This window comes from Parus major, chromosome 14, assembly GCF_001522545.3.
Source record: "Parus major isolate Abel chromosome 14, Parus_major1.1, whole genome shotgun sequence".
Taxonomy (NCBI): domain Eukaryota; kingdom Metazoa; phylum Chordata; class Aves; order Passeriformes; family Paridae; genus Parus; species Parus major.
Genome location: NC_031783.1, coordinates 13,344,342 through 13,361,391, shown reverse-complemented (window position 1 = coordinate 13,361,391; position 17,050 = coordinate 13,344,342). Strand labels below are relative to the sequence as shown.

At 43.1% G+C, this 17,050-nt stretch overlaps 1 protein-coding gene across 3 annotated transcripts in view; it reads right to left on the bottom strand.

Moving 5' to 3' along the window:
* Positions 1–15,006, bottom strand: part of USP22 (ubiquitin specific peptidase 22) — a 92,032-nt gene extending 77,026 nt beyond the window's left edge. Inside the window, exon 1 of one of the 3 annotated variants that reach the window (XM_015642754.3) lies at positions 14,387–15,006. In XM_015642754.3, the coding sequence (XP_015498240.1) occupies positions 14,387–14,512 (126 nt within the window). In that variant the 5' untranslated portion in view covers positions 14,513–15,006. Of the gene's footprint in view, positions 1–9,609; positions 9,828–14,386 lie in introns of those variants that run through there. The other 2 variants (XM_015642755.1, XM_015642756.3) reach the window with 2 other exon arrangements.
* Positions 15,007–17,050: the final 2,044 nt, after the last annotated feature.

Genomic DNA, 17,050 nt, shown 5'->3' with positions numbered 1-17,050 from the left:
ATTTTGTCCTATGGGAATGTGTTGATGATAATGTAACTTCTATGGCACTTTCTCTTAAAATACAAGAGAGGATAAAATTATTGGTGACATAATGCCCAGCCACTGGATAAGATTTATGCTGGAAATACACTGGGAAAAGTGTATTTCTGTCTAACTAAACAGTCATAAATCTCACCTCCCTAGTAATCAGACCCCACCATGCCCAAAATGTAATGGATACCTTGTAAAAAAAATCTATGCAACTTGCATTTTTCTACAGCATGTATGTAAGAACAAATGTTAAGTTGTTATGGGGAATTCAGATGCTGTACCAAAAACCCACTTATTTTCCTCTTCAGGGCTCTGCATCTCAGATATAACTAAACCAAACATCATCTTTAGGCCAGTGCCAATATACAATGATATGCAGAGTTCACAAAGGTTCTCCTCCTTTTGGAAGATCCTAAGGATACAGATGGCAGAGGCTTCAGCTCTTCAGAATTGAGCCAACCTAGTCACTAGCTCTTAAAGAAAACACAGAATTTCCACAGCAGCCAACTACGGCAGAGAACACAACTGAAACAGCAAGGGAGACACTGATAATTTCCTTTTTAAATTCCCCTCATCCTACCTTAAAAGCTTTCCATCCTTTTTATCCTGAACACAAACCAGAACTTCACTACAAGAAAAAACAGAAAAATTAGCCACAATCAGAAGTTCATCCACATCTTCACTAGTGTTACACAGGAATGTGTTTCAGTATATAATAGTTTTTCCTCCCTGAAGTCAGAACAGCCATAAAAAGGGGGGAGGGGAGGTTGATTGCACGAGTTCTGCAGCATCTGGCTATGCAATAAGACTCTTGAAATAATTTTCTCTAGTGTAGCATATAGCCAACAAATCTGGCAAGAAGCAACTTTCAGCATGTGTTGCTGTGACAGCAATGAATTATCACCCCAGTCTGCAGCAAGATTAACACTTACAACCTTGGCATGAGGAACAGTCTGCTCAGACTCTGTGTCAGGAGTAGTGCTCCATGCTTAGGCTTGAAAGGGTGGGCTCACGTTAAAAAATTAGGAGCACAGAAATGTAGGTATTTGTCTAAACTGTAAACAAACAGATAATTTCTAGGGAAAAAGGCAGAGAAGTAGGAACACGAAGGAAAAGTCATGGTATGGAAGAAAAAAGAAAAAAGTAGCCATTGAAAACAAGGTACTGTCAGTCACAGAGGATGTGCTCCAAAGAAGAGACACAGAATAAAAATTGGGAAACAATGCACCAGATTCCTCCTGCTTAACACAAAACCACTGAAACATCCAATCAAACCAATTTGATATGAAATAAGTGGCTCTGAAAGCTTGGTGTGATGACTGAGTCAAACTCAGGACATTACAAAGTTGGTCAGTCTTGTGTGCTCTGCAGCAGAACTCACCGTAACTTGTGAGTTAAGGGCAGGTTCAAAACCAGCTTTGGCCTCACTGGAAGGTTGGAGAAGAAATTACATCAAAAACCATCTCTGCAAAGAAGACAACTCCTGGTCATCCACTCCACTTTTCCAGCTAACTGATCACAGAGAGAAGAAACCTGGGACCAAAGCTCCTTACCACAAGTTCTTAAACCAGAAACTGCAAAAGTAATGAAGGACACAAAGCTGAAGAAAACATAGTGGAATCTCTTTCCTACTTGAATACTAACCACACTCAGACCTTCTGCTCTGTAGAATTGATAGGACTATAAAGCATGACTTCTGCTCTTTGATTTGGTTTGCTATATTTTTTTCAGTAAACAGTTTGGAGATTCCACCATCATTGATTTCAGTTCTAATGGAACTTTGCTTCATGAACCAGAAGAAAAGTACATTAATGCTGTTAAGGGTTGATTTCACATATTATGTGTTCTACTTTCAAGACCTTAACTTGAAGGAAATACTTTAAGAAGTTAAGCAGTGCAAGTTGAAACATATGAATTGGTGAGGTTAAGGGATTCAGCACTGAGGAAAAGCAGGACAAAAGGATTTAATGTCTTGAAAGAAAACTAATTCACTATTAGTAGTAGCTGTATATAAAAGTATTTAAATTGATAGGAACAGTCTTGCAGGCATCACACTTGGCAAGGATTTACATAGAACACAGCTTTCTGCTTGAGAAATGGAAAATTTCACAATTTTTCTTGAAAAGCTTTATTTCAGATACCTCTAGGTAGATATAACACACCTGCAAAAGAAAGAATTAAGAGAACAGTATATGTTGAGAATTTTGTAAGGAAGCTATCTATTACAAGTCCTTTACAACCTTGCTTGGAAATTACCTCCAAATCCCCTTGATTTGAAGTTTCACCAAGTAAAATGGTAACAAAAATATTGTGTAGCAATGAAGAGCACACACTGAGTAGAAACAGTTCCTGCAACTGAAGGTCACTTTGAAAAAATCTACTTTGTAAAGAAATCAGGGAAATGCATCTAAAGCCTTTAAATTATTTCTCACCATACATTTCCTCCCACTGCTTCATTACTTCAAGCTGGTGCGTCCTTCAGGATAGACTCAGCCTTAAATCACTTGCCTTGCAAATACCAGCCTGAACAATCACTCCCAAACCGTGTAAGAGATAACAGAAACACCATCGTTCTGTCTTCAAGAGCAGAGATAAATACTATTTAGGCTGGAATATGGTAACTACCACTTTCTGTGATCCATTCTCCTTGTAGTTCACTCCTCTAGAATCATCAGGGCAAGGGAGTTACAAGGCACATCCTTCCTTCCCTATTCCCACTCATATCCAACAGTTCTGGAGACTGCCAGGGAGAATTGACTCAAAATATATTGTTCTTCCAATAATCCAAGTTGAGTTTATTACCTTATTTAAATCAGACAGTTGAAATATCTGCCCAAAATAGTCTCATGTGCCTCAGCTCAGGGGAGTTTTCAGCTGCAATTCTGCATGGTGGGTTATACAAACTACCTGTGCAGCAAATGCCACCACAGTAAAATCCAGGCTTGGCAGCTATTTTGGGCTGCTGGATTAGAAGTGTGAGCTGCATTAATGGGTCAATAAGAACAAAGCCCTCTGGGTCAAGAGAGTGAAGAAACACTGGGTAGGTTGGTCTATCTCAGCTCCTCTACAAAACAAATCTGTTTGAGCAGCCACCAGGGAATTGGATTCTTCGAAGGGTTTCACCCATTTATTGTCCTCATCTCCACAAAATGGGAATATTCAAACATACGGGTTTTGTGGGGTACATCTTGTACAGATGAGGTTATGCTACACTGAGGTTGTTCTGGACTACACAAAAAGCAACAGGGCTGAATACAATGCAGTAACATCAATAACCAATTTCAACGGTACTCTAAGAAATAGATTTTTTTCAGTAAAAACTATAAAGCAAACATTAGGCAAATGAAGGGATTAAAACTTCTGTTTTTATTTTTGAGCATATCTGAAGTTGTCATTTTAGACAGTGGAATGGAGGGATTGGGGTTTTGTTTCATTTTAATGAAAAAATAAAAATGAAACAAAAATAAAAACTAAAGCTAAAGCATTAATAAGCTTTTTTTTACTCTGAGTATCTTATGGATAACTGCATTTTTCGTTAGTCTGGAAAAAAACAGGAGAATCCATCAGGAACCACCACACTTAACCAAATTGAAAAAATCTGTCTCAGTACTGAGCATCTGTACATGCTACAGAATTGAACATTTCACAGATACAGTACAGAAGCATGAACCAGGAAAAAGGAGATGCTAACACAATGAAAATGTTTAATAGCTGAATATTGTATTATGAATCTACTCTAAAAAAAAAAGGCCTGACATATGCCCCAGCCCAGTCCTTTCTGTGGCTGCACCAGTACAGGAGTAACTGAGTCCCAGGGCAGCTCTTGCCCAGGGATCCCTGGCGGGGTTGCAGAGGCTGCACCTCTCCACGACCCCGGGAAGCACATTTGGCTTTCACTGGAGTGCTGCTGTCTCCATCTGGCACAGCGGCCCCCAGGGCTCCAGCCAGCTGGCACCGCTCGGAACAGCCTTGGGGCTGCTCTACACTGCACAAGGGAGGAGGCCAGAGGAAAACCAGCGCCATAAAGAGATAATTTACAGTCCCATTATCCCATCATCCTCAACTACATGCAACGGGAGCATGATCTAGGCACATGCTCCATGACCACATGCTTTAAACCAACAAAAAAAAAGTTAGGTTAGCTTACTAGAGTTTGATTATAAAAGACAGAAACGTTAACTTAGAGATGGGCCTATTTAAAGAGTGACAAAAACACTATTCATTTCCTTAAATTAAACATAATATGAAAAGTGGATTTGCTGTAATAGCTGATCACAGATTACAGGCATTCTACACTCCCTGATTCATTTATTTTTCACAAGGAAACTGGGGTAACATTTGCATACAGGAGTAAGTTCCGACAATTGCAGACATAAGACAAGTTTCATGTATCAGGCTCAGCACACGCCAGTGCATCACCTGTGAGAACAGCAGGTACAAACACACCACTGGCAGCACTAACAGAGGTTCCTTTGGATGGAGTCAGTAATTAGAAAACCTTTACAGAAGAAGCCACCATTAGGTGGTCACAGCACACATGGTCTGTCATTGGCACAGTCCAGAGCACAGCAGCAGTTATTATTCAGGCTGTCACATGCAGCCTCTCAGTGTCACTACTCAGGTTGGTGAAATATCAGTAAGAGGAGGAAAAAAATAATTTTCATCTTTACCCACTTCTTCTGGTTCATGGCACAACCACACAAACATGACATGGCAATGGTAAAATAGCAGGAACGTGCAGCTCAGAGCTGGAATTTCCTTACACTGTTAAGAAAAGACACTTGCTCACCCACAGCTGAAGAGCTGGATTTCATGTTCCTCACTCAACAGTCTCCATGATAATGCACAGAAAGGTCCAAATTTCACATCTCTTGCTTTTCTCTGCCACTGAGGTAAAGGACAGGCAATATTTAATCTACCATTCTTCTCACCCAAACCGTCTACCAATACCATCATGTATTTGTGTCTCACTGGAACCCGTATCTTTAACTAGTTTTCAAATTTCAATTCAAGATTTCAAAACTTGTCAGATTTGCTAACGTCTCCTTAACATCCTTTTCACCACTGCATAAAACAACTTGTCTGACAGTTTCAATGTACAGGTACAATGTGCTTAGAGTTGAACTGCTTGATTTACAAAGAACTGTAATAAAGTAATTCTTCAGGTTGCTGCAAAATTGGAATTCTGTTTTTCTGCAGTCAGATTTTTGCAGTACACAGCCTAAGACTGACAAAGAAAACATCTCCTACTCCCCAAAACTTCTCATTAAGGACCTAAATATTACAAAGAGATGCAGAAGAGAAATTTAATTTATTGGGGTAACTCAGGAATTTGCATAGCAAGGAAAGTTCTAAGTAGCAGAACTACTATGCAACAAGGAAATACATCACGAAGGACAGTGAGATAAAATTATGCTGAACACGGTATAAGATAAATTTCCTTAGGGAACAGGCTCATCATGACAGTGGAGTCTTGTTCCTCTTTATGCACAGAACTCCAGGAACTCTTGAAACTATTTTCATGGCATTTCTCATCCTGTTCTCCACATCAAGATCATCCCACAACCAAGAACACAAAATGTAGTCATGAGTGACCAAAGAACCGAGTGTTCATCATGCAGATAAACACATCCAATGATAAGCTGTCAGGAGGGGATGCTCACTGAGAGAGCATGGCAGAAGTCAGCAATGCACAGAAGTCAATGTGAATAGAGCTTTACCCTGGTCACCAGCTGCCAACAGGACAGAGATCCATTTAAGAGCAAAACTGAGCAGTAAAATGAAAATAACGAAGCACAGCAAAGAAAAACATAAAAGCTCAAGACAAATTTTGCATTTGTCCCTGGAGGGCAGAGGGTCACAAAGGCTCACCTAACACAAACGAGGTACTGAAATCAGTCAGCTATCTCAGCTGTCTGCACTTACTGAGCTGTCATACATCTGCTGTGCAATAAATCTCACCTTTATTTACCAAGTATATTGTAGACAAGGTCCCTTCAAATCTGACTTGCAATGCAATAACGAGGCTGATTGCAGAGGACACAAGCACAAACTGTAATTAGACAAACTTTGTGAAATAACATCAGGTTGTGCAAAGACACAAGGAGGGAAAGATACTTTCTAAATAGAAGTTGGCAAGGGGGAGGTAGGCAAAAATAAAGCTTATAAATTGCTGCTTTCTCTTCTTGTGCTGATAAACACTGAAGTAATTCAAGTCTGTACTTGATGCAAAAACAAAAGCCCTTTAAAAACAGAAGCAAAACATACATATAAAAGCCCTGGCAGTCAATTCAGTGAGATGAATCCAAAGCCAAACCCTATTTAAAAGAGGCTACTTGGATGCATGAACTTCTGAGTGACAAGCGAGGCAAATGGAACTCAGTGCCACATGGGTGTTTGATACTCCATCATCTCCATCACTAAACTACATTCAAACACTGCAGGCTTTTTTATGTGTTTAAGAAAAAGAAAGGGACTAATAACTAGGTGATTTTTGAATATACTACTTTTTAAACTATGTATTAATACATGGATGAAAGCTTGGTTTAATATACTAGGGAAGAGCTGCAACACAGAACTCCAGATGAAGGCACTAATGACAAAGAGGAGATATTCCAATGTTCTCTTGAATGAAATGCAGATTAAGAATATCTGCATCTTAATTCTACATAAACACAACTCACTGAATGTATGAATAGTTATATTTTCACATCTTATGTGTATGTGCAGAAGAGCTCAGCTGTGTGTTCAAACCAACCATGGCAAAACCAGCATGGTACAAGGACAAAACCATTTAAGCTCAGTCAAATCCCAGTTCTGTCTTCAGACTTCCTACTAAGCAGCGTCAGTTATTGAGCTGCCTCTCACCACTACCTTGAATATGAGGATATTTAATGGATTTGTCATGTTTAATGTCAGAATTCGTGACAGGATATGAAAACTTGCACTAGCCTCAATAGTTACCTTAAGAAGACACTACATTTTAAGTAGTGTTGAAATCAACTATTGTTACCACTATCCCCTTTTTTTCCTCTTTTTTTTGAGTTTCACCTTGTCTAATACCCATTTTTTTTATTCAATGACAAATTTAGTGCATTGTAGATCTTCACGGATATACTTCCCACCAAGGATATGCTGACATCACCAGTGATACTATGCAAGAGGTAGACAAGAAGAACCACGTTAATTTCAAGCTCCATTAAACACAGGAAAGGAAGAATAAGAGGAGGGGAAAAAGTTCTCTTTACCAACTTTAAAAGTAGCAGAGACAAGCAAAAAAAAATAATGGGTTTTATATTAGTGTTACGTATCACTGAAAGATTTTAGAAAAAATAAAACCAAACCCTAAAGAACATTCTAGTTAAGTAGAGAAATGGAAAATCTAAAGTAGGGTATTTGCTGTATCCCACACACAAAAGAATGTGACAGGACAGAGTGCTTTCTGCTAATCAGTTATCAACTGATAAAGTGAATCTCAGGTTACTTTGAGTCAACTGGTGTCTGGTAACAGTTCACTTTACAGATCCTCAAATAGGTCTCGAGACAGATAAAATGATTCTTTCTCTTCAGTAAGAAAGATCAGCACCATGGCAGCTGCTCCAGCACTAAAGGAAACCACAGATCGTTCTTGAGCTGCTGTGCCAGTTGCATTATATGATCCCACTCCTTGGAAAAAAACGTGGTTTGAAACAAACAGAATGCAGGTTAATTTTGCAAAGAGTAACTCATTACAACATTGATTCTATTACCAGCTAATGCAGCAAAGTTCTTAGCTTGAATTAAGCCGAGTGTACATAAAGGACTGCCAAATCAATATGTAAGAGAATACAACTACCAAGACAGAGCTTTCATCCAGTCAGAACAGATCTATCAGCTTCTAGAACTGTTTCTGCTAAGGAAAGGTTCCCAATTCAGGCCTCTCGGGTAACATATGGCTCTCCCTACGCTCCAACACTGCTTGCTGACAACACAGTCCAGGATAAGAGAATAAACTGTAATGTCATTATAACATTTCACTCACTTGCTCCATTGTCCATAGGTTAACAAGAGACTGGAGACAGTGGCTCTAGGCAGCTCTTTCTGTCCAAGTCTAGAAAGGTTCTAACAGTGGCTCTTTGCATGGTGGGGGAAAAAATGTAATTATGTGTTGAACAGGACAGTGAAATGCATGTGGGTCACCTTCCAACTACCTTTCTCCTGATGCCACTCTACCTGATGTATAATAAGAAGACAGATGTATCTCCTCACCTTGGATGCTGCTGTGGGCTACAGACCCATTACAAATACTTGGAGAATCGTGGAAATATGAGTAATAAAAAACCCAAACCCATTGTTTTAAAGTAGTTGTCAGTCAAGTGAAACAGAAAGGTGTGGCTGATAAAAGGAAAAATTAAAAAAGCCCTATTTCTACCAGGAAAAAGACAATAAGAAACAAATTTCTTCATAAGAATTCATAGATCTGCACAAGAACAGGAAAAATTGTATGTGCTTGGCTTAATGCAAGAAACACAAGGTTTTAAACCGAGTTAATCTTTCTCTGGTTTAAACAAATCAGCCACCACTGGGAATCAAACTAACAGCTGCAAGAGCATTTGTTAGGAAGAAGGATCCCCAGAGCCCATCCCAAAGGAAAACTTTTTTTTTTCTCAATTCAAAGAGCAGTAATTCAGGAGAAGGGAAGTCAGCAATTCACGAGCAGAAAACTTACACTACCAGTCTGTAAGTAACATTTGCCTCTAAATTTGTTTCACTAGTTACTGAAACTGAAAATCCTCAAATGAAAGGAGAGTTTGCAAGCAATTTGCAGCTCTGGTTTCACCTGAACACAGATTAAGGCTTGAAACAAAAATGAGGCTATCACCTACCATTTGTTTGGGGTTTAAAGCTTTGATGGCTTAAAATAAAGCTCAACAGATAGTCCAGCAAATCATACAATGCCATTCCACCCTGCTCACCTTCACACTACTTGCTGTCATTTCAGTTTAAAAGCTTTCAGCATTAAGCGAATAAAATCATTGACTGCACACAAAATTAAAGAGATGCTAGAGCTACTCTGACAAACTGGTTGGTTGTGAGCAAACCTTTGACTGCTGATAAAACTACATAAGAAAAGAAATAAGCCCTCTTGCCCAATATATCCCTATTTTTGCCTTCATCAGCTTGTGCAGTCCATCTTCTTTCCTAAAACAGGGAACTAACACAAGTAGGGAGAAAACTCCATTTACTATCTCTCCCATCCACGTTAAAAAACAGAAGTCCTGATGGTTCAGATCCCACAGCTTAAGAATTGCTACCTTCAAGTTCACAGTGCAAAACTAATTCCTAATTCTTGGCCCAGAAACAAATAAATAATTTTAAAAAAACATAGTACAGGATACAAAATAGGGATTAGCACCACTAGGAAGAGGAAGGTCTCGTATTATGTTCTTCAACACCAGAGACATTAACTCAGTGGAGCATTCTCAATCTGGCATGTCCCACGTACACAATGTGCCGCTGGGTACAGAGCTAAAATCTCATCTCTGGGTGTCTCTCACACCAAAGGTTGTGTCTTCACACTGAGAGGAAAGAAAACATTACCTTCAGCAGGTCTAAGGATCTTTTTAATCCTTAGTGGTTAAGAACTAAGGAAGATTGTTCAGGTATGAAACTGGAGACCTCCTGAACAATGAAGCTTGCAGTTGACTTTGACACTTCTCATGGGCTTTCAGGGAGAAGGCAGTTCCCACAGCACATGGCAAAGAAGAACATCCTTCCTGAGTCAATCAGACAGTTCACTGAGGCAGCCAAAGCAGAGTATGCAGCTGAAAAAGAGACATGCTTCTTGAATCCTGGACTCCTCTTTCAAATGCTCCACAGGATTTGCAATCCAGAAGTTTGATGCACACGCTAAAAACGTTAAAGAAAAACAAGCTAAGATTTCCTCATTCATTTAAGCAATCCAAACAGCGAGCCTGTGAAGGTGGCACAGCCTGGTGAGGTTCCTGACCCATCTGTTACAGTACAAAGCAAATCACCTAAGCAACACCTCCCTGTTCCTGGACAGGTACATGGGGCAAGGCCCTTGGGGAGAAAACTTGCCTCAACAGGCACGAGATGAGAAGTTCCACCAACAGCTTACCCTGAAGACTGCAAGGTCACTTTAGCAAGAACACGACACACTGATTTAGACTGTGAACCACAATACTTACTACTGAAAACATGACTCGGCAGTTATTTTAAGCTTTTTCTACTTTGAAAGTTAGGAAATGAACCAGTCATTTCATTTTTAAGTCTAAGAATTGATTATCTGTCAAAATATTACAAGGAGCCACACACTGAACTCACAAGTTCATGGGGAGAATGATACCTGACAAAAAGTCATCACCTATAAAAGCAAATGTTTCTTCATATCTGAAAGGATATCAATTGGTCTGCAGGACCCATGTAAAGAGAGAACAATGGGAAAAACAAGAGAAGCTCTCAAACAGGCAGAAATATGCCAGAATGCAGCTGCTGTCAGTGAGAGTGCACAGCCCCTGACAGGCAATTATTCTTTGATCTATTGGCTGAAACACTGAACAAACATTCTGAAATTCCACACAGAACCTTGTGCATATCACAACTATGGTCACAATGACCAGTTTACTTTTATCATCAACAGCCTTTTCAGAGCAGCGATAGTAAGAACCATTCAGAATGAGACAGTTCTCCTCCAAGGTGTATAGTCCAGGAAGAGGGAATTTAATCATAAATTCATTTGCCCTTCCAGCAATGAAACCATTACTTACCAAGAACTGAACACAAAGATGCATCTACATGTGTAATTGCTCTCTGATGGGGACAAAAGCTACATTCAGCAGTGCAAAACAGATTTTTCTCATCTGTAATTCTAAAGGAATAAGCCAAGTGTTTCAAGTGTGACCCTACAGAAAAAATGAAAAAAGCTGACACAAAGGTCTGGCACAAGACTTTTCAGCATCATCTCCGTAATTCCTGAATGGGGAGTAGTGGTGACAAATTTAAGGACCTCTTCTAGAGTGCTACTTAATTAAGTGAGAGGTAATTTTCCCATCAAAATATTCAAGGTAAAGTCCATGACCTACAGAAACACAAGCTTTGCCATCAGGTTATTCAACAGATTCTAACTACAGCAAATTAAAAATCAAGAGTTACAAGTCAAAGTCCCAACAATGAGACAGTCCACCCTAATTCTGGGTCACTTTGCAGACAACTGGAGGCCTAAAACCTAGCTCCAACTTTTAATCACAATAACCACAATTTCAAGAGTCAGTCTTCGGATTTCTCCCTCTTCTCCTGTTCCACTCTCCAGCGTGACAGTTTTGTCCTTGCTTAGGCTTCACCACCAGCAACACAATTACACCACAGCAAGCCCTGTGCCTAGAACAGCTTGTACGAGAGCTGCACTTGAGTTTGGCCAAGATGCAGTGAGATGAGGCAAGTCACAGCCTCACTCCTCCATGTGGATACAACAATGCACCGTGATGACAGCTCAAATCCTGGCATAGCCAACGCTTCAGGAGCAAACACATTCCGAAAATCTTCACCAGAATCCCAGTGCCTACAAAGACATACATAATTACCTCTTGCTTCTGACTGAAGATTGAAATACACATTCAGGAGACAGCTTTCCCACTATAAACCAGGCTTTAGAGCCATTCTGCTCGAAGCACTGGCTGTAAAGCAAACTGAACCGCGAGCTGGAGCTCGTAAAAGCTTATTCACAGAAAAGGTGCGTATTAAAACCAAATAGCACAGCACTAAAATGGTCTGCCAAGGCAGAACGCAGTGTAGGTACAGCAGGAGAATGGACCCTTTCTGCCCCCTGCAGTTCCCACTGCTCCCTGGATTTTTAAGACAGGCTTAGGAGGGATAGTAGTTACAATTCTATAACCAGAACCATTTACATCTGGCTCTCACCAACAGCCAAGGCATTTTTACACCTACCTTCATCTGAACAACAGCTAAATTACCCAGTGCCTTCCATGAAGATCAATTATATGTATGGAATGTTTCCTGTGATAAACGTATAATGTGACAGTCCTTGATAATGCAATAAAAAGAATATCACCTGTTAATAAACCTTTAATTTAGCCTCATAATTTTGATGATTAGGATTAAGAAGAATCTTCACCAATAAATAGATATTCTTAAGGAGTCGCAGCTTGCTCCTAGAATATATATATACACACACACATATACATGATATATGTGTATATAAACTATTAAAGGACAAAGGATTGTTTTCCAGTTATATGGACTATCTAGGTAATTTTATTTCTGGTTATTAGACTATAAATATGCCACCAAACAGAAAACACCATTTTTCTAATTTTTCATGTAAAACTGTAAGGCATACATATGAACAGAGAATTTCAGTGAATTAAAATTCCATGGAAGAAGGTCTCAAGAGCACATACATGAGGGATGAATAAAGTACCATAACTGTAATTTACAGACTTTCTTCAATCCTTACGAACATAGACAGGGTATTGAATCCCATTTTAACTATCCAAAATGTTCCCCTATATTGATCATGTACACCCACATAATTCAGGTAGACTGGATTCAGAAACCCAACTGTTTTCATACTGGGAACCTGCTTAAAAAAAAAATTGGGGGTGGGTGGAAAACATTTTTAGTGTGTATTAGGAAAACTGATGTTTTCCCTGGGCTGACAATACAATTTGAAATAATCCTGTTCTGCTTTATGAGCCTGGTTGTGCAAAGAGGAAGTGAGAACAGATTGATTACAATAGAATATTCTGTATTTCCAGCTGTTTTCTCAAGCAATGATGAACACATCCCTACATTAGATTTCGGAAGGAAAAAGCTGTTGCAGCACAAAAGAGGTATGCAGGTTACACGGGATGCTCCACATTTAGAAAAAGGTAATTTTGCTAATGAAATTTTATTTTCATTCTTCCACACAGCACTTGCTTTATATTTGTCTGAGACGCCTCCATACCTCACTTGCCATTTTTTACTTCAGCAGCACATATACAATTTTTTTCTCCATTTAAGTTGAAAGCACCATCTACTATATCCAAATTTGCATTTTAACATGCTATAGGCTAAATAAACCCAGATTTTGACTAATATATACTTAATAATACTGACCTGTAGGGAATTATAAGATATTTAAGAACAAGTCTGGCCATATTTTGCAGGGCTATCAAATAATTAAATTAATTTACAACGTATTTCTTCTCAGATTCCATTTTTTCCTCTTTAGGTAAAATTTGGGAAATTGGATTATCTTGAGAATATGAACTGAACACAGAAAAATGGTTTGGCACCTCACCCTTTAAGTCCATCCTTCATGCTCTAGTTCTATTACGAATAATAAGCTGAGTAGCATTAAGCATGGGGATCAGAAAGTTTTCAATGGGTTGCTCCAACAAAAACACAATCCATGCTGTCCCAAACCCCAAGTTTTGCTCCGTGTAGCTGCTGCCTTCCCCTCTCAGTCACCAATGCGACGACTGACAGAAATCTGCCAAGTCACTTTGAAGTAAAAACTGGTTGATTCTAGGGAAAAACAGTAATTAGTTGCACAGTGCAGAGAGAAGCCCCCTAGAAACATGCATGTGTATAAGGATGTTATTATAGGAGATAGGTAGGGAAAAGCACTCTTCCTGCTTTTTGCCTGGTTTACAGGGATTTTTCCCAGGCGCCAACAGCTCCCTGAACAAACCCCTCCTGCCTTTCCCTGTACTCCAGGCTGAGCCAGTTCCTTCCCCCCGCCCCACCAGAGCAGGAATCCCCTTTTCCAAGTGGATTATCAGCACGAGCAGCTTTTTTTTTTTTTTTTTCCCTTAAGGAAAAACACGCATAGAACCGAGCCAGCCGCAGCCCCCGGCGTCGGGACCCGCTCCCAGCCATTGTGCTCCGCGCAGCCCCCCGAGCTCGGGCGCGGCCCCGCGGGGCTCCACAAAGCTCCGCCACAGGCCGGACGTGCCCGGTGTCCCGGGCCTCCCCTCCCCCCGGTATTCCGGGAAACCTCCGGGAGGAGGAGGAGAAGGAGGAGGAGGAGGAAGCGGCGGCGCTGCGGAACAGCCCCGCTGCGGAAAAGCCGCCGGGGCAGGTGGCAAGCGAGGGAGGCCCCGCCGGGGCTGGTTCCCTCTTCCATCCCCGGTGCCCCCCGTCGCCATCCCGGAGGCACCGAGCGCTTCCTCCTCCCTCCCCCAAGAACCGCGTGCGGGAGCTCGGGCCCACCTGCCCCGTGGGGAGGGAAGGAGGGAGGGCTAGAGGGGGACCGGACCCGTCCCCTCCCCGAGGCGGCGGCGGGTGGGTCGGGGAGGGAGGGAAGGAGGGAGGGAAGGGAAGGGGGGTGGATGCGAGCCGCCCCCGGTACCTTGCGCTTCCTGGTCTCGGCCGAGCCGCTCCACACGAAGCACTGGTAAATCGCCCGCAGGTTCTGCTTCCAGTTCTCCACCTTGAAGCCGGTCACATGGCAGCACCCGGCCGCCGGCGGACTCATGTCAGACCCCCCCACATCAATCCGCCCGCACACGGGCCGGGCCGGCGGGCAGCGAGCCGGCCCCTTCCCCCGCCCCGCAGCACCGACACGGGCCGGGGCCCCCCCGCCCTCAGGGGCTCCGGCCCCTCACGCCGCCGCCGCCGGGGAGCCGCTGGCACATAGAGCCGGGGCTCCGCCACGGCCCCCCGGCTCCGAACAAAGCGCGGCGGGCGGGCAGCGCGCACTCCCTCCCGCCCTTCTCCCGCACACACAAAGATGGGGCGCTCTGAGGCGAGGAGAAGGAGGAGGAGGCGGCGGCTGTAGCGGCCGCTGCCGCCCCCGGAGTGGCCGCCGCTCCCTTCTACCTCATAGAGGCCGCTGTGGAAGCGGCGGGCGGAGGGGAAGGGAGGGGATGGGGGCGCTGGCGGCGGCGACCCCGGCCGCGGTGCGAGCAGGCGTGTGTGGGGAAGGAGGCGAGTCCCCGCCCGCCGCCGCTCCGGCTTCCCCCGCCGGCGCCCGCACGGCTCTTGTCCCTTTAAACCGCCCCCCCGCCTCCTTCGCCGGCTCCTTCCTCCTCCGCCTCGCCCGCGCCCCCCCCGCCCGCCGCGAGCAATGGTCCGAGCCGCTCACTCAACCCAGCCCGCCCGGCCCGGAGTGGGATAGACCAACGGGGAAGGTGCGGGAGGAGCGCCCCCTCTGCCCCGCCGCCCGCGAGGGAGGGAAGGAGCGGCGGGGGGGAAGGAGCGCGATGATTGGTCCGTCCATCTGTCAATCTACCCGTCTCTAATGTCTCATTGGTTCTTTTCCCTTTCTTCTCTCCCCCTCCACCCTTCCTACCTAGCATTTCCCCCGCCGGAAAGAGGCGGGACTTCGCTGACGATTGACAAGTTATCTGACCAACTGAGATAAGAGGTGGGGTCCATGTGGTGGGAGCGGCAATATGACTGGTTGGAATCGACGTCAGTCACGTTGCAAGCGGAGAGCGGATTGGCGGTGGCCGGGAGGGGGCGGTCCCCCCCGAGCAGCCTGCGCTGCTGTCACATCCGCTGGTGCCGCTCTCGCTGTTCCCTCAGTGGTTTCCTGAGGGGAGAGAGATCTCCTGAGGGGAGAGGGATCGCCGGGCTCCCGGGAGAAGCTCCGCTCCACGCTCCGATGGGCTCCCAGGACCATATATGGTCCCTCTATATCGTCAGCCTGCATCCTGCTGTTTCCATAAGGGAAGAAACAAAAGCGGTGTAAAACCAGCACTGGTGTTATTTCAGCTTTTTCCTATACAAGGAAATGGGAAGACAGTGAAAAATGTTGGAATCTGTGCATAGTTTTTCAGCTTGTATGCTACACACACTATAGGGTTACATAATGAAGTGAGGCAAAATGCAAAGTGTGGGAATTAGGGAATGGTTTCTGAAGAGAGAGACCTGAGGCTTTGCAGAGGCTTCTCAGACAAGCACTGCAAGCACTATGCAACAAGGTAATAAGTGGTGAATTGCTACCACATTATTTCACCAATCCCATTTTTCAGTCCGTGCTAATCACATTCCTCAGAAGCTTTAACCTTGAAATCTTCACCTTGCAGATTTTCATACAGTGTACAGTTTCCTGACCTGCTGCTGCAGCTTGCAAGAAATAAATAAAAAAATTTGTGACAAACATCTGAGGGCTTTCCATTTCCTCCAGAGATGCTGCTGTTCAAAAAAAGAAATCAAAGTAGGTAGTAGGAAACTTAGCTTATGATTTGTGTATAGCTGGGTTTGGTGGCAAAATAGGGTTAAGAAAAGAGCTGGGTTTGTGCCCTCAGGCTGAGGCAGCAGCAGGACACGCTGTCCTTCTGTGTGAGACACCTGTAATTGTTGCATCTCCTGGCTCACACTGCTTATTAGCCTCTCCCAAAAATCCCTCTTCCATGCAGTCTGGGGATTATGTTCCAGCGATAAATGATAAACCTGGAACTGCCCCACAGGTGGAAAAAAAAGATGCCAAGAGCCATGAGGGCCTGATTATCCTGCTGTGTACACAAATTGCACTGAATGTTTCAGAAGATTATGAGTGGAGTCTAGAGGGAGGCTGTACCCTCTCTTTGACCCTATGTAATTATTAGACCTATTAAGTCATCACAGTGCAGCCTACACCTCTTGGGAAGGGAACAGGAATTGGTGCTGCACATCCTTCCCGTGTTAATCCAACTTCCAGGAGAATTAACCAGTTTTCAAAAGGAGGAGTCAGAGAGAGACAGCCCCTCCCCTGTAAAAACCACCTAAACATCCCTCAGAAAAGAGGGAAGTTAAGGATTGCCAGCTCAAGGTGCATAGAAGGGAATGGGATGGGTGATTAGTGTCCTAGCAGCATCTAATAATTATTCTGTCAATATTTCCAATTAAACAAAGCCCCCGATATTGCTACAGTCTAAATACAAGCAGAAAGTTATTCTTATTCTGCACCAACCTACTGTTACTAATCTGAGGCTTTTCTCCATGGCTACCACATCAAAACAGGAGATAAAGATAAAAGAGAGAATTTCTGCCAATGAAATTTAAGTCCATCTTGTTGAAAAAACAGGAT